Source organism: Cajanus cajan, chromosome 2 (assembly GCF_000230855.2).
Source record: "Cajanus cajan strain Asha chromosome 2, NIPB_CcT2T_4, whole genome shotgun sequence".
Classification (NCBI taxonomy): domain Eukaryota; kingdom Viridiplantae; phylum Streptophyta; class Magnoliopsida; order Fabales; family Fabaceae; genus Cajanus; species Cajanus cajan.
In genome coordinates this window covers 22393557-22412059 of record NC_138518.1, presented here as the reverse complement: position 1 = coordinate 22412059, position 18503 = coordinate 22393557, and the positions used below count along the sequence as shown (strand labels likewise).

The 18503-nt window shown below is 37.1% G+C and overlaps 1 protein-coding gene across 1 annotated transcript; it reads left to right on the top strand.

The window, feature by feature from the left end:
• Positions 1-1241: 1241 nt before the first annotated feature.
• On the top strand, positions 1242-5073 carry LOC109792497 (uncharacterized). Its single transcript, XM_020351914.3, has 6 exons — positions 1242-1563; positions 1861-2139; positions 2212-2385; positions 2476-2582; positions 2910-3241; positions 4095-5073. Exons 1-6 carry the CDS (start codon positions 1390-1392, stop codon positions 4649-4651), a joined length of 1623 nt encoding a protein of 540 aa, XP_020207503.2. The 5' UTR covers positions 1242-1389; the 3' UTR covers positions 4652-5073.
• Positions 5074-18503: the final 13430 nt, after the last annotated feature.

Below are 18503 nucleotides of genomic sequence, written 5' to 3'. Positions count from 1 at the left end.
TTGGCGTCTTTAAAGAGGGTCACCTTTGCCCAAGGATCTAGGCTCACCAAGGAAAAAAGATGGAGACGTTTTAGGGTGAAGGGAGTTTTGGGCGTGAGGATGGGTGAAGGTTAGGCGTGTAGTGTGGATGCTCAAGATAGGTTGGCTCACTCTAAGATGAAGATGGAGGCCACTCTAGGTTTCTTACTCTCCAACGGTGGAGATAGGAGAAGGTTAGACGAATAAAACCTAGTGACTAAGGAAGAGATGTTGAGGCATAAGATGCTCACTCAATATCAATATATTCCAAAGTATTTACAAGGTGCATGGTTTAGGGTATTTACAGGGGAGGGAGCATCTAGGGTTGCATTTGGGAGTGTATGGCCGAAATTTGCATGCCAAATGCACTTCAAATGAAACCCAAATTAACCCTAGATGCTACTTGGTGGCCAAGGATGGAATCTTTGGGTTTGACTAAGTTACAACTAGGTGCATGATAAGACCATGCAACCTAGGTGCCATCCACTTGGGCCTAAGCCTCTCCAAGTCTAAAAATAGATCAATGCTCACCAAAAAAATATGTCTAGGCCCTAAATAATTACCCTAGTCCAAAAAATAAAAAATCCTATAATCTAAGACACCTCATAATATAAGGGTAAAATAAGAAATACAAGTGAAAATAAATCTTATGACTAAAATACCCCAAAATACAAGGGTAAAATGAGAAATACAAGTAAAATAAATCATATGTCTAAAATGCCCAAAATATAAGGGTAAAAATGAAAAAAATAAAGACAAGAAAAAAATAAGCATAAAAGATAAATTTCATGCTAACAAGACTTAGGAGATAAATTCTATGCTAACATAATATATACTAAACTTTAAACCAATCAAGATCTTGCAACCTAGAATTAATTATGTGGATTCTCGTGCTTTTTTTACATCATGATTATTAGGATGAGTTGCCACATGTCTTTTCTTGATTGTACGGTAATTACCTTTTTTATCCCTCTTATTTCCTCATTTTTCTTTATAATTCTAATTATATTAGTTAGAAAGTCTTTAATACATACATGCATTTAAAAAAATACAAGATGAAGAAATATATAGAAGTTGATAGTGAAAAGATGACATATAGAGGGACGGTGTATTTCTATTAAATGCCTTTTTCAAAGAGTATTTAATATAAACATGTATTTAAAAAAGAAAATACGAGAGAAATAAATATAAATATTAGTTACCTAAATAAATCTGTTTTTGGCAACGAAGGAAAGTGTAGACGTGGATTTAGACGGCCTTTTCTCCCTCAACGAACGACCATTTCCAAGCCCAGCCCATCGCTAGTCTTCCTTTGTATTGTTAGGGTTTGGGGAATCTCCAACACCTTCTTCGTCTTGGATTCGAATTCAGATGGTTCAGCTGATGAAGAATTCTGCGAAGGCGGAAACGGCGTCGTGCGCTGACACCAATAACCCCATCAAGTTGGAGATCGTTGAGGACCCACTGGAAGAAGAGCATGGCCCTCTCAACAAGCGTTGCAAACCCTTTCCCTCTCCATCGCCTTTGCCTCACCCTCACCCTCAGGTCATTTCGTAACCTATCTTCCTTTCCACCGCTAGATCGCGTTTTTACTTCCTCCTTTATGCTCAATATGTGCTCTAACTCGCCTTCAAACATTTATTCTTCTCTCTTCCTTTTGTGTTCCCATTTCTCAGAGGCCGCATTAGAATCTCATCTGCATCGCCCAACTTTAATTTTCCAAATTGTAATGATTGTAGCATTTGGTTACAAATCATAGAACAAGCGCTTTGTTCACGAGAGAGGTTGGAAATTCGTCTTGTTTTTAACTTGTTATTCTTCCTGTGCTTGCACATCTTTCAGCAATGGAGTGCTTCCAGTGATGCTTCTGTCAGTTCCCCTTCGCATCTGAATATACTCGACGAGCCGAGCCCTTTGGGTTTGCGCCTCAGGAAGAGCCCTTCGCTGTTGGATTTGATTCAGATGAAGTTATCTCAAGGAAGTGCGCCACAAACCGAAGATTTAAGCTCTGGAATCAAAAGGGAGAGCAGAGGTGCTGCTGCTGCTGCCGCCGCTGCTGTGTCGGACAAGCTTAAAGCTTCAAACTTCCCGGCTTCGCTTTTGCGGATTGGTTCGTGGGAGGTATGTTTGAGATACTTTGTTTGGAAAATCTATGTGTTTTCGTTGACTAGCTGAAGGTTCTCTTCGTGGCAGTATAAATCAAGATACGAGGGTGATTTGGTGGCCAAGTGTTACTTTGCGAAGCATAAGCTTGTTTGGGAAGTTCTTGAAGGCGGTCTAAAGAGTAAAATAGAGATTCAATGGTCTGATATCATGGCACTTAAAGCTCATTGTCCAGATAATGGGCCTAGCACGTTGACTGTTGTGGTAATTTAATTCATTATATGCCTCTCTATTTTAGCTGCTTGACTAGTTCTTTAAGATTCATAGGTCTATTGTATAATTTCTGTGTTGCAGCTTGCTAGACAGCCTCTTTACTTCAGGGAGACTAATCCTCAGCCTAGAAAGCATACACTATGGCAGGCAACCGCTGATTTTACTGATGGACAGTCTAACAAACATAGGTATATTCTTTCACCATTTTTCTCTGATATGCGGATGTGGGCTCAGCTGTTAACTAGTTTGATGGTATTATTCATTTATCAAAAGTTGAGGTAGAGAATTATAGCATTTCAATATAATCATTCTTTAGAAAAGGGAGGTTAATTGCCATTGAACATTGTATTTTGTTGACTCCAGAGAAGTGATAGAACTTGTTATGTACATTTTGAAACATTTTTAATCTTTAATTTGAAAAGAAAAGTACATCTTGAATGAGGTTTTACCATGTGTTTAGGTCCTACTTACAAGGTTCTGATGTCTGAATACTTGATCTTATTATGGTTTTGTAGGTTGCATTTTTTGCAATGCCCACAAGGGCTGTTGGCCAAACATTTTGAAAAGCTTATCCAGTGTGATATGCGTCTTAATTTCTTAAGCCAACAGCCAGAGATAATTTTGGATTCACCACATTTTGACACACAACCTTCTAATTTTGAGGACCCAGACAACTCAAAAGATCGTGAACTGCTTCAAGTCAGTGGTAAAGGATCCTCCACATCTTGTTTTCACGACAGAGGATCACCTCAATCATCCCTTTCATCATCATTTAAGATTGAACACAACGATCCTCCTGGAATGACGTTGGATAGTCTCCCCCGAGATGCACCTTCACCCAGCTCAGGTGCTTATAAATTATAATAAGAACTTGCCTCATGCTCCCTTCTGTTTCATGTGTTAATTGAACAAATCCCTGCCTCAAAAGGAAACGTACATTTAGAGAGAAAACACACACTTTCATACATTGTACCACAGTTATTAGAATCTTATAATTCACAAATCTTAATCACCTACCTACTGATTTGTATCATTCAATGAATTTCAAATGATTTTGAATCTTATGAAACAAAATTTATTATCATTGTTACCAATCACATGATTCCACTATTCATTATCTTTTGTTTTCTACTTTTCTTTCACTAATCAGTGAAAAGGAGTTGAAGGAGCATTTATGAACTTATTCTATTAGATTATTACTCATTTTCAGTGCATGCATTCTATATGATTATTTCATTGCTTAGTTTCCATTCATCTAAACTAGAGGCTTCACAAACACATATATAACTAATAATTTGTTTAGTCTTACGGTTAAGCTGTTTTATCTACTTCTAGTTTAAAATTATTTCATTGAACACTATCATCTATATGATATATTTGAAGTTATTTTTTATTGTCTTTGAATCTTACTATCTGATACAAACATGGCACTGTTCTCATTGATTAGTATCATGGAAAATTTGTATTTGGTCCATGTCTATCTATTCCAATGGCATAATATTTGGATTTCCTCAATTCACTTTCTGTCTATATACTTGGCTTTATCTTTGATTGATTGGTCATTTTTGTAGTTTATTTATTAGTCCATGTTTAGGGTGTTGTTAGATATCTGTAACTACTTTAATGTATTTGTCAGTCCCATGATTTATGTGGTGCTTTTTGGCTTAATTGTTTCATATGTTTTTTCTTTTACATACAAGTCATGGACTGTACTTCAATTGAAGGGAGTACAAGCTCTGAAACCGATTCCAAGGGCCCGAGAAATGGGGATCAGATGAAACTTCCTGGACTTCGACCTTCTATGTCAGTGAGTGATTTTATAGGCCAAATTGAACTTTGCCTGTCAGAGCAAATGACCTCCGGGAATCCACCCTTCTCTGATGGAGGATCGGAGTACAAGGAAGTCCTGGAAGACATTGCGCAGCATCTTCTTAATGACAATCAGGTTGCAGCAACATCTGATGAAAAATCGCTTATGTCTAGGGTGAATTCTCTCTGCTGTCTTCTACAGAAGGACCCTGTAACAGTGCAGAATTTGAATTATGCGGAAGATAGCACTGTTGAAGGACCTGTTGATGGAAAAGATGTCAAGCCTGCTGAGGAGGAATCAACGGACGCTTCTGGTGGCAAGCACGCACTAGGCATGTCTAGGAAAGACTCGTTTAGTGATTTGCTCCTCCAACTTCCTAGAATCGCATCTCTTCCAAAGTTTTTGTTTAACATATCAGAAGAGGATGGTGACAGTCATGCCAGATAGTAATTCTCATATATAGAATTTCAAATTGGGTAAGTATGGAGTACGGAGCTATCTAGCTGTGTCCAGCTGCATTATGTTATGTATTTGTAGACATGTGCAAGTTTAATTTCTACCCTGGGAACCACTGGGATTTGGAAAAGTTGTTTTAATGAAGAATCCTGGTAGAACCCATGTAAAAATTGTCAAGTAGATGTTTTAGCTCTGTATTTGTTTCCTTTTGGGTTTGATTTCTGGGTGTTGTGCACAGTTGTCTGCTTGTAAGTAAATCATGTGTTGCCTGATCAATTGGCTAATATGGGCAATATTTTCATGCCTTTGGAATACATAAGATCATGAGCTGTAGCTAATACTATCGAACTGGCAACCTCAGTTTGTATATATTAATTTGATGATAAATTCGGAATAATCTCGCACGCCAGTCACATCAGTTTCTAACTTGATTTCTGTTTTAGGGTCAGTTTGGTTCAAAGGATGTGAGAGAGGGGAGGGATTTTAATAAAAGGGAGGAGAGGGAAGTGAATAAGAAATTGTTTGGTTGATAAAAGGGAGGGAAGGTAAATTTTTGTTTGGTTTGTAGGGAAAGGGGAGGAATTTTAAAAATTAATTTACTTCTGTGTACATTTTAAGAATACAAATATTTTGAATATTATAATCTCTTCCAAATCCTAATATTGAGGGGAAATTAAAATTAGGTTATGAGATGCTTCTTTCTCTTCTTAAAAGTTGTACTAAACAATAATTTTTTTTAAGGAATCTTCTCCCTTTGCGAGTAATTTGGGCATACATGATAAGGATCTAACCGGTCAAGGGAAAGATCCTTCATATGATATTGGAGGTCCATGATAAGGTTTAAGATGAAGATGATGAAACAAATTTTACAAGGGCTAATTATGAAGATTAAGACAAGTTCAAATTCAGAAGTTGTATCAAAATGAATCACTTTTTTTATAAGTTGATGGACTTAGGCCCAAATTGAAGTCAAACATGACAAATCCAAACTCCTTTATCTAGAAGAAATATTAATGGGTTGAAGGTTAAATAGTTTTTGGGCTGAATAATTATTTAAGTCTATTTTCTTATTTTTATTGTAATTTTTGTATTTTATTTTAATTTAGTTTATATAGCTTTTCATATTGCCTAGGTTAGTTTTGAATGTCATTAGGCTTCCTAGTGAAAAATAAATGATGGTATCCTTACTTGCATGAACTTGAGATGATGAGCAAGGAGGAGGACGCCTTCTCCAAGGGAAGTACAAGGGAAAATAAATTCTAAGTCCTAAACACCCCAAAATACAATGGTAAAATTAGAAATACAAGTAAAATAAATTCTATGATTAAAAAGAACTTAGGAGCTAAGGTCCAAAAGTGGCTTCACTAACCCATTCCTCTTGCCTCCTTTAATATATCACCTTTTGGTCTTCTCGACCTTAGTGTTATTCCATCATTCCCTCCCTCTTGAAAAGGATTTGACCTCAAATCAAGAGGTTCCTCATGGTGGGCATCATGACCAACAAAAACATAAAAATAAGCATTAGAGGTAATAGTATATGATAGAAATGAAAAGTGTATCCTAAGAGGAGTTCTACTAAAAATGCTAAAAAGATTGTCTAAATTAAAAGGACTAGACTTTCTAATGTTAAGGATAGGATCCTCCCCACGGTGAAGTCTAGGTGTATAACTAAAACCTAAAAAGGTAAAAAGACTAAAACTATCGCACATTAATGTATTAGTCCTAAAAACTAAAATATCTTGTTGGAAGTGCCCAATGTAATGACCTAGGTATGTATTGGAAAATAAAGAAAACTTAACTAAAAAATTACCTAAACAACTTTGTATTGCATAATTTGTTAGATACATATGAGAAAAAGGTGTTAAGAGGAGTCTAGGAAACTCATATAATCTAAGTTTGTCTTGTAGGAAAGTATTCAAGTTAAGTTCAAATAAGTTTGAAATTCCTTCAAGATCAAAAATAGAAGATGCAACACCATGAGATGTATCCAACAAACCATACAAACCAAAAGTTGGGTGCTTTATGAAGAAAACTAAAGTAGAAAGAGTCTTAAAGAAAGAAGGCTTATCTTCCTTGGGCACCACCAAGGAAGTAGCACAAGAAGTGGGACTAAGTGAAGTCCACTTCTTCTTCACTAAATCTTGAAGTTGAGATTCTTTTTCTTTAAAAAGGATTTGTTTTTGAATCTTCACTTCATGACTAGTGGCAACGTGAGAGAAAGAGTTAAGGTCTTGATGAATGAAGAAAGTCTTTTTAAAATCATTTTCAATGGGAAAGTGACTCTCTTCAAGCATAAGCCCTTTGAAAGAAACATTATCCTCCTTACTCTTCTCTAAGAGTGTTGGTTGTTGTTTTTCATTTTCTAGCCACTCTTTAACTTTCTCTATACTTTTCTTTATTTTTTCTTTCTTTTCTATTTTCTTTTCTTTTTCTTTCCTTCTAAGTTCCTCCTCTCTTGTTGTATTTTCTTGCTCATGCATACTCCTAGGAACTCTAACTTCTTTGCCTTTTTGAGATCTAGTTGGAACAATCCTAGGTTGGGATCCACTAGTTTCTCTCCTCTCAACTAATTTTGCAAGTAGTTGTTTTATTTCCTCATTATTTTTTTCAAACTTTTTTTCTTTTCTTCTCAATTCTTCCTCTCTTTTTATATTTTCCTCTTGTTTTTTTCTTACGTACTCTTTGAGTTGCCTAATTTCTTCCCTAACACTAGACCTAGTACTACAAGAGTTATGACCATGGACACTAGAATGATCACTCATCTTTGATCCAAAAAGGTTTTCACAAAGTATTTTCAAAAAGGTTTGAAAAAGTTTTCACAAGGAGTGAGTGATAAAAGGGTTTTCACAAAAAGGGATTTTCAAGGTGCAAGATAGGTATGAAAAGGCCTAAGTGTACAAAGTGAACTATCAAGGGAGGTGGACTACTAAGAATCACTTAAAAACCAAGCCTTTTCAAGTAAAAATCACTAAGCCTTTTCACACTTTTCTCACAAAAACAATTTTCACAATACTAAGGTGTGTGATGTGCACGCCCCCCTAGTAGGCAAATGAAGCCTTCTAAACGAAACAAATAAACAATGTAAAGTCCTAGGCAAATATACTACCAAAGCTTTAAAGCATGCAAAGGAAAGCACTTAAAGCATATGCTAGTCGGTTTCCTAGGTGAAGGTTTTCAAATCACCTTCAAACTACACGAAACTACCACCAAATTGAAAAGGTTTAAAAATGGCCAATTACAAACAAAAAATGAATGAAACCAAGGCCAAAAACACAAGAGGCCGAAATTTAACAAGAAAGAAATAAGTAGAAAAAAAAAGGAAGTCTCCAAGTCTTCAATTCTCCACCCCTTCACAATGAACACCCAATGTTAGTCTTGAAATGGTGTTTGCACTCTTTGAATTGGTGTGATCCTCCAAAGTTCCTTGAACTCCAATCGGACAACCCCTCCACTCAATCCACCAAGAAAGTGTGTAGTGTTTTAGAAGTTTTCCCCACCTAGATCAAGAAGAAAACACAACCCAAGAGTACAAGAGGCCAAGAAAGGAAAACTAAAAAGGCACAATTAAGAAAAGGCTAAACTCAAATGGAATTTATGAGACAAACTTAAGAGTAGAAGAAAGACTCAAAAACTGAAATTAAGGCACATTAATAAAAGGAAAGCACACAAAAGAGTAATTCCTAGAATGACACTAGAATAGAATTTAGCAAGTAGGCTTAAAAGAAAAATTATGCACTTAACATGTTTGATTTATCGTCTCATTCGGCCATTAAGTATTGTCCAATGGTCCAAGAATTAACTCCAAGTGCTATGGTATGAAAGTTGGTCCAAAACTCCACAAGTCTAGCAAAGGTTCCCTTTTTCTTGTTTTTGGTTTCTTTGTTCTTTTTGGGCTTGTCCAAGTCTTGGCTTTTTTTTTTTTTTTTGTTCAAAGTCCAGCCACTTTTCTCTTTTTTCTTTTGAATTTTATACTATTCCTTTGCTTGGGTTTTACACTTGTTTTTGGTGGTTTTGTTAGCAACTTTTTGGAGTATTCTTTTAGCAACTTACACTAGCTCAATGAGACAAAATTTGAGTGTTTTTCTTAAGTTTTTAATAGCCCACGTCCAGCAGCAAAGATAGGCATATTGAAATCAATTTCACACTCAAATTATCAAACATCATGTAGGCATACAAGTTCACCAAGGAATACACAAAAAATTGGTCGAAAATTTGAAGTAAGTATGTGTAAAGGAATTAATCACACATGATATTTTAAGTGATGTAGAACATGCTAGAACTAATTAGCATGCATGATTGACTCTCTAAAGCACATCAAGGACTCATGTCCATTTTATCAAACAAGTGGCATGCATGTCATTTTTTGTTCATTTCAAAGGCTAAGCATAAAAAACTTGGAATTTCTTTCAAGGTAATTCAAAGAGACGAGCTTATGACAAAACCGGATGGATTAAAAAAAATAAAAACATTAATGTATAACATGCAGTCCAAAATTTCTAGCAACTCAAAAATTTAAAGAAAAAAGCAAGAACCTAAATAAGAAAGCCTAAAATGCCAAGATGATTCACAAAGAACATATGGTGTGAATCAACACATGAGAAGAGATTTATGGATCATCAAAATATGGCAATTAAGATGATTCATTTAGGCACACTTAGGAGACATGTAAGGAAGACATGACATGACCGAATATTTTTAGAGATAAAGAGATTGTTACCCTTGAAGAACAAAGGCTCTAGATACCACTTGATGGAATCCTTACTTGCATGAACTTGAGATGATGAGCAAGGAGGAGGACGCCTTCTCCAAGGATCAAGTTCTTCAAAGGTGGACCAAGGTTTTAGGGTGGATGATGATGGAATGGACGAAAATGAAGGTTGGGTAGAAGGTGTTTGAGGAAATGCTTGAGAATGGTACTCTAGGGTTGGCTCACTTCATGATGATGAAGGCCACTTCTAGGGTTGTTTCTCTCAAGGTGGAGATGGTAGGGTTTGGCCGAAAATAGCCAAGGGTGACTAAGGAAAGATATAAAGGCACTAAAGGCTCTCTTTATATTCAATATCCAAAGTATTAACAAGGTGTGGGGTGTTGGGTATTTATAGGAGGGGAGGCATCTAGGGTTGCATTTGGAGTAGGCAAATGCATTCCAAATGAAATGCAAATGAACCCTAGATGCAACTTGGTGGCCAAGGATGGAATCTTTGGGTTTAGATTGGCTATATCTAGGTGCATGATAAGACCATGCAACCTTTGCCCTCCACTTGGGCCTAAGCCTTTCTAACACCAAAAATAAATCCAATGAACACCAAAAAAATGCGTCACCCTTCTAGTTAACACCCTAGCCCAAAATTAAAAACCCTAATCATCTAGAGCACCTCATAATACAAGGGTAAAAAGGGAAATACAAGTAAAATAAATTCTATGATTAAAAAGAACTTAGCAGTTAAGGTCCAAAAGTGGCCTCACTAACCCATTCCTGTTGCCTCCTTTAATATATCACCTCTTGGTCTTCTCGACCTTAGTGTTATTCCATCATTCCCTCCCTCTTGAAAAGGATTTGACCTCAAATCAAGAGGTTCCTCATGGTGGGCATCATGACCATCAAAAACATAAAAATAAGCATTAGAGGTAATAGTATATGATAGAACTGGAAAGTGTATCCTAAGAGGAGTTCTACTAAAAATGCTAAAAAGATTGTCTAAATTAAAAGGACTAGACTTTCTAATGTTAAGGATAGGATCCTCCACATGGTGAAGTCTAGGTGTATAACTAAAACCTAAAAAGGTAAAAAGACTAAAACTATCGCACACTAATGTATTAGTCCTAAAAACTAAAATATCTTGTTGGAAGTGCCCAATGTAATGACCTAGGTATGTATTGGAAAATAAAGAAAACTTAACTAAAAAATTACCTAAACAACTTTGTATTGCATAATTTGTTAGATACATATGAGAAAAAGGTGTTAAGAGGAGTCTAGGAAACTCATATAATCTAAGTTTGTCTTGTAGGAAAGTATTCAAGTTAAGTTCAAATAAGTTTGAAATTCCTTCAAGATCAAAAATAGAAGATACAACACCATGAGATGTATCCAACAAACCACACAAACCAAAAGTTGGGTGCTTTATGAAGAAAACTAAAGTAGAAAGAGTCTTAAAGAAAGAAGGCTTATCTTCCTTGGGCACCACCAAGGAAGTAGCACAAGAAGTGGGACTAAGTGAAGTCCACTTCTTCTTCACTAAATCTTGAAGTTGAGATTCTTTTTCTTTAAAAAGGATTTGTTTTTGAATCTCCACTTCATGACTAGTGGCAACGTGAGAGAAAGAGTTAAGGTCTTGATGAATGAAGAAAGTCTTTTTAAAATCATTTTCAATGGGAAAGTGACTCTCTTCAAGCATAAGCCCTTTGAAAGAAACATTATCCTCCTTACTCTTCTCTAAGAGTGTTGGTTGTTGTTTTTCATTTTCTAGCCACTCTTTAACTTTCTCTATACTTTTCTTTATTTTTTCTTTCTTTTCTATTTTCTTTTCTTTTTCTTTCCTTCTAAGTTCCTCCTCTCTTGTTGTATTTTCTTGCTCATGCATACCCCTAGGAACTCTAACTTCTTTGCCTTTTTGAGATCTAGTTGGAACAATCCTAGGTTGGGATCCACTAGTTTCTCTCCTCTCAACTAATTTTGCAAGTAGTTGTTTTATTTCCTCATTATTTTTTTCAAACTCTTTTTCTTTTCTTCTCAATTCTTCCTCTCTTTTTATATTTTCCTCTTCTTTTTTTCTTAGGTACTCTTTGAGTTGCCTAATTTCTTCCCTAACACTAGACCTAGTACTACAAGAGTTATGACCATGGACACTAGAATGATCACTCATCTTTGATCCAAAAAGGTTTTCACAAAGTGTTTTCAAAAATGTTTGAAAAAGTTTTCACAAAGAGTGAGTGATAAAAGGGTTTTCACAAAAAAGGATTTTCAAGGTGCAAGATAGGTATGAAAAGGCCTAAGTGTACAAAGTGAACTATCAAGGGAGGTGGACTACTAAGAATCACTTAAAAACCAAGTTTTTTCAAGTAAAAATCACTAAGCCTTTTCACACTTTTCTCACAAAAACAATTTTCACAATACTAAGGTGTGTGATGTGCACGTCCCCCTAGTAGGCAAATGAAGCCTTCTAAATGAAACAAATAAACAATGTAAATTCCTAGGCAAATATACTACCAAAGCTTTAAAGCATGCAAAGGAAAGCACTTAAAGCATATGCTAGTCGGTTTCCTAGGTGAAGGTTTTCAAATCACAATCAAACTACACGAAAGTACCACCAAATTGAAAAGGTTTAAAAATGGCCAATTACAAACCAAAAATAATGAAACCAAGGCCAAAAACACAAGAGGCCGAAATTTAACACGAAAGAAATAAGTAGAAAAAAAAAAGGAAGTCTACAAGTCTTCAATTCTCCACCCCTTCACAATGAACACCCAATGTTAGTCTTGAAATGGTGTTTGCACTCTTTGAATTGGTGTGATCCTCCAAAGTTCCTTGAACTCCAATCGGACAACCCCTCCACTCAATCCACCAAGAAAGTGTGTAGTGTTTTAGAAGTTTTCCCCACCTAGATCAAGAAGAAAACACAACCCAAGAGTACAAGAGGCCAAGAAAGAAAAACTAAAAAGGCACAATTAAGAAAAGGCTAAACTCAAATGGAATTTATGAGACAAACTTAAGAGTAGAAGAAAGACTCAAAAATTGAAATTAAGGCACATTAATAAAAGGAAAGCACACAAAAGAGTAATTCCTAGAATGGCACTAGAATAGAATTTAGCAGGTAGGCTTAAAAGAAAAATTATGCACTTAACATGTTTGATTTATTGTCTCATTCGGCCATTAAGTATTGTCCAATGGTCCAAGAATTAACTCCAAGTGCTATGGTATGAAAGTTGGTCCAAAACTCCACAAGTCTAGCAAAGGTTCCCTTTTTCTTGTTTTTGGTTTCTTTGTTCTTTTTGGGCTTGTCCAAGTCTTGTCTTTTTTTTTTTTTGTTCAAAGTCCAGCCACTTTTCTCTTTTTTTCTTTTGAATTTTATACTATTCCTTTGCTTGGGTTTTACACTTGTTTTTGGTGGTTTTGTTAGCAACTTTTTGGAGTATTCTTTTAGCAACTTACACTAGCTCAATGAGACAAAATTTGAGTGTTTTTCTTAAGTTTTTAATAGCCCACGTCCAGCAGCAAAGATAGGCATATTGAAATCAATTTCACACTCAAATTATCAAACATCATGTAGGCATACAAGTTCACCAAGGAATACACAAAAAATTGGTCGAAAATTTGAAGTAAGTATGTGTAAAGGAATTAATCACACATGATATTTTAAGTGATGTAGAACATGCTAGAACTAATTAGCATGCATGATTGACTCTCTTAAGCACATCAAGGACTCACGTCCATTTTATCAAACAAGTGGCATGCATGTCATTTTTTGTTCATTTCAAAGGCTAAGCATAAAAAACTTGGAATTTCTTTCAAGGTAGTTCAAAGAGACAAGCTTATGACAAAACCGGATGGATTAAAAAAAATAAAAACATTAATGTATAACATGCAGCCCAAAATTTCTAGCAACTCAAAAATTTAAAGAAAAAAGCAAGAACCTAAATAAGAAAGCCTAAAATGCTAAGATGATTCACAAAGAACATATGGTATGAATCAACACATGAGAAGAGATTTATGGATCATCAAAATATGGCAATTAAGATGATTCATTTAGGCACACTTAGGAGACATGTAAGGAAGACATGACATGACCGAATATTTTTAGAGATAAAGAGATTGTTACCCTTGAAGAACCAAGGCTCTAGATACCACTTGATGGCATCCTTACTTGCATGAACTTGAGATGATGAGCAAGGAGGAGGACGCCTTCTCCAAGGATCAAGTTCTTCAAAGGTGGACCAAGGTTTTAGGGTGGATGATGATGGAATGGACGAAAATGAAGGTTGGGTAGAAGGTGTTTGAGGAAATGCTTGAGAATGGTACTCCAGATGATGAAGGCCACTTCTAGGGTTGTTTCTCTCAAGGTGGAGATGGTAGGGTTTTGCCGAAAATAGCCAAGGGTGACTAAGGAAAGATATAAAGGCACTAAAGGCTCTCTTTATATTCAATATCCAAAGTATTAACAAGGTGTGGGGTGTTGGGTATTTATAGGAGGGGAGGCATCTAGGGTTGCATTTGGAGTAGGCAAATGCATTCCAAATGAAATGCAAATGAACCCTAGATGCAACTTGGTGGCTAAGGATGGAATCTTTGTGTTTAGATTGGCTATATCTAGGTACATGATAAGACCATGCAACCTTTGCCCTCCACTTGGGCCTAAGCCTTTCTAACACCAAAAATAGATCCAATGAACACCAAAAAAATGCGTCACCCTTCTAGTTAACACCCTAGCCCAAAATTAAAAACCCTAATCATCTAGAGCACCCCATAATACAAGGGTAAAAAGGGAAATACAAGGGAAAATAAATTCTAAGTCCTAAACACCCCAAAATACAAGGGTAAAATTGGAAATATAAGTAAAATAAATTCTATGATTAAAAAGAACTTAGGAGCTAAGGTCCAAAAGTGGCCTCACTAACCCATTCCTCTTGCCTCCTTTAATATATCACCTCTTGGTCTTCTCGACCTTAGTGTTATTCCATCAATAAATGTTAGTGGAAATTAGTGAGATATTATTTCCTAGTGGAGCTTAATGGAAAATTATTACATATAAGTGAAAGATTGTCTATCTTAGTCTATAAATAGGAGTATCTTGTAAGCATCAAAATTATATTTGAATATTAATTATATTTTGAGTTTTTTTTTATTGTGAGAGTTTTTTCCTTTGTTCTTGGATATGAACTTTATAGTGTTGGTTCTATCGACAAGTCATGGTTAGGGTAAAATTCCTCTTTGTTCCTTTACTTATCTTCAAGACGGTCTTGCATTTTAAAAATCGTATCATTTGGCATCAGAGCTTTGGCTCTTGAATTCAGGTGTATCTATCCTTTATCTATTTATCTTCTCTAATCTAAAAAAAAAAGTCCATTGTTGCTTTCATTTTTTTCCTATGTTCTAGTTCATTGCCTGATCATCTTCTTTGTTATCTCCTGTACTTTTTCTCTCTTGGTACAATTCAACAAAAAAAAAAATTGAAAAAAAGAATGTCTTGAGAAAAAATTGAAAAAAAAAAAGAAGAAAAAAAAACTAGTTGGTGTTGTTCAATATTTTTGCATGAAATTACATTATGCATATTCGAAAAAAAAAACAAAAAATTGATTCTTATTTTATTCTATTCTAAATACTTTCATTGTCTTGTTCCTAAAAAAAGAAAAGAAATCAAAAGAAAGAAAATTGATCCTTGTCATTTCTGTTTCCCCAATTTCCTTGTTCTTGTTCTTTCAAGTTATCATATCAGCCATCTTTTACTATTTCTTATGGTGCAGAATCATCCTCAAAAGTTCTTACTAAAGAGCTCATAAAGAGAAGCTAAGTGGTAAAAGGCAAGATGGTGAGACCATCAAAAGGGAAAAAGCCAAAGTGAGTGAAACACAAGAAACTAAAACACATTTGAGTGTAAACACGTGAGAGAGTGTTTGGGTGTGGATTTTTTTCTTTTCTCTTGTAGACCCCTAAAATTGTCCGGGTCGGAAATAAGACTCAAAGACTCTCGAAGACCGAAGGAAAGTCAGCCGGAAGGACTCCTGGAAGACCCTAGGATGATTCTTTGTAGGTCTAGAAGTCTTAGAGTAGCTTAGAATAAGGGTGTGTGAGGATTGGAGCTCAATACGCCCTCCTAGAGGTTCAGTATGGCCGTACTGAGCCATTTGAACTACAATACGGCCATAATGAAATCAATACGGCTGTACTGAAGTTTTTGAACTTCAGTACGACCGTACTGTAGTTCAAAAACTCAGTACGGGCCGTATTGACTCCTTAGGCCGTACTGCGCCTCAATCCTATAAATAGGACGTCATTGGCTCGTCCTTCCACACATTTGGAGCATTTCTCCACCCTCTGGCTGAGTATTCTTGGGTTTTTGAGCTATTCTCTGCCCTAGAAATCTCTCCGAGAGCTGATCCGACTAAGTTCTTGAGTTCACGAGCCTTTAGCTTGAGACTCGAACAAGTCGAAGGGAAATCTCTTTGATTTCCATAGTTAATATTTATTTTTAGGGAAAGGAGCGAGCGAACGTGTAGTGGGAAGGAGCGCCAAAAAGCCTCCTAACTCCTTTTTGAATATATAAAAGCCCGCTTCGAAGGTTTCTTTCCAAATCCTTTCTTTTACTGCTTTCATTTATCGCTTTTTGATTGTTGCATTGCACGTTTAAAGCTTTCATCATGTAGATAGTTTACTTATAATCGTTCTAATAAATAGGGGTAGTTTAGTAATTTTACGCTATTATTTATGAAATAATCCGTCATAGGGAACCCGAAAGGGGCGTTGTGGGGTGCTAACACCTTCCCCACACGTAATCGACTCCCTTACGCAACTCTGGTTGTAATGGCCAAAGTTGATTTGCGAAAATCAATTGCCTTATGTCTTTTTCCAATGTTTTGAGTAAAACATTGGTGGCGACTCCAAGAACCCCTTTTTGCGAAAACCACTAATCCATGGAGGGTCCCGTTTGGGATTAACACGGATTGGTGAGAATCATTTAACAAAATTGTTAGTTCGATGAGGTCTCAGTTTGAGAATAAGTCGTTCTAACAATCCATCATTTTTCAAAACTAAAAAAAAAGTCCAACCATCGTCGCGAATGCCAATGTCCGTTTCGGCGGGTGGCGACAGATGGCGACTCCACTGGGGAAGCCTCGAGAGTCAGTCCCATTTAGTGATGGATTATTTCTAAAATGATAGTTTAAAATTACTTCATTACCCCTCGCTTGTATGATAATATGTTTTACCTAATTGGCTTTAATAACTGTTGGGTGTTTAAATTTTCGCAATTGTTTGAAATATAAACTGCACACGAACCTTTGCACACAACAGTTCCCTCTATACCCGGGGGCATGAGTGGAAAGCCATAGGGAGTGGATGTTAGTACAGCCGGTTGTCGAATGGGTCTATAGGTGCCCGTAGACCGTTGTCGGAAAGCATCACTCAAGGTGAAAACCATGAACTCAAGTCCGACAGTGCGTTGGAGCTTTCCATCGACTTACGACGGGAGGGATTGGGTCCCTATAATGGGGGCACCTTGGGGGCCTTAGACCGGTGAGAACAGTTAGAACCTCCTTGAATATGCACTTGTCTGCAGGATACCCCTACCTCGTGATTCGATCGTGACTGTTCGTGGATGAGTGAATTGTTTGTGCATTGTTTATGTGACATTGTTTGAGCATACATTGCATTCTTTAAACATACAACATTCCCCTTTTAGAATAAGAATAAATAGGAATAAGAATCTTCCATTACATGGTGTTAACATCTACCCTCATCACATTCATGTAGGTAGTTTCCCTTTTCACCCAAAAAATACAAAAAACAAAATACCCAAAAAAAAAAAGGGTTATTTATCCAAACCAAGCAATATCATGCATCATCTTAGGAGCATCCTGAAAACATGATAATGCTTAGTTGAATAAACAAAATGCATGCATATTCAACGCCATCATCTCATATCATGCATTCTTATCGAAGATCATGGAGGGATCTAGGGGAGTGCAAGGGCAGTTGAAGAAAGTGGACTTCTTGTTATACCGTGCCGAGAGGTTGGACCACCTCTGTTCTTTGATGCCACATGAGGCTCGTGTTGAGTTCGAGAAATCATATGGACGAGTCCTCGATTTGATGAAGATATGTGTGGATCCGGCCTTTCTGAGAGCATTGGTTCACTTTTGGAGTCTCGATCTGCATTGCTTCGAGTTCCCCCAGTTTGACTTAGTTCCTACTCTCGAGGAGTACGAGCTCATGCTGCGATGGCCCAAATCAGCAGGGGTCTATGTTTTTCATGGTAATTATGTGGCCGTGGAGAGGGTCGCTACTCAAGTCAAACTACCATCACGATCATCTGCCTTAGTGGGGAACGGCAGTATCAAAGGTTGGAAGCTCGCTATGATTGAGGATCACCTTTCTTCCTTAGCTGGTGAGGGAGATTGGTTAGCTTTCAACAAGACTCTAGCGTTAGTCGTATTTGGGACAGTCCTATTCCCCTTTCACGCTAACACAGTGGACCATGCCGCTATGGATGCTTTCTTCGCATGGGACGTGCACATGAAGAGTCCCGTGCCTGCCATTCTTGCCGACACCTTGCTTTTTGTCAACATATCTCAGCAAAAGCAAGGGAAGATTATCCGATGCTGCACCTCCTTGTTATATGTGTGGAGCATCACACACTTCTACGCCTCTAGTCACATGGGGACTTTCCCCGATCCGTTGAGGAGCTTTTCGAAGATCCCCGTATGCCGCCGTTATGCTTCCGAATGGAAGGAAGAGATGGAACAGTGGAGCATCGAGCACTTCACATGGGTTTGTCCTTGGTTCCGTCTGAGCAACGTATTGATGAGATGCGGCAGTTACCCAAGCGTACCTTTGATGGGCCTCAGAGGTTGCATAGCTTATTCACCTAGATTGGCTATGAGGCAACTTATGAGGACTCAGATTGTTCCTACTAAAGAGGAGCTTGGAGGATTGTGTTTCTCCTTTGATTCCGAGCATCAAAGGGACATGCACGCTGTCGTTAGAACATGGGAGAGACCAATCTACGAGGGAGATCGAGAGCTTGGAAAGCCTCGGGTATCCGTCTCCACCGACTACGAGACTTGGAGGAGCGAGAGGGGAGTGCCCCAACCATCCACCTCTTGCGCAACCGCAGTTACGAGGAGGTTGCTG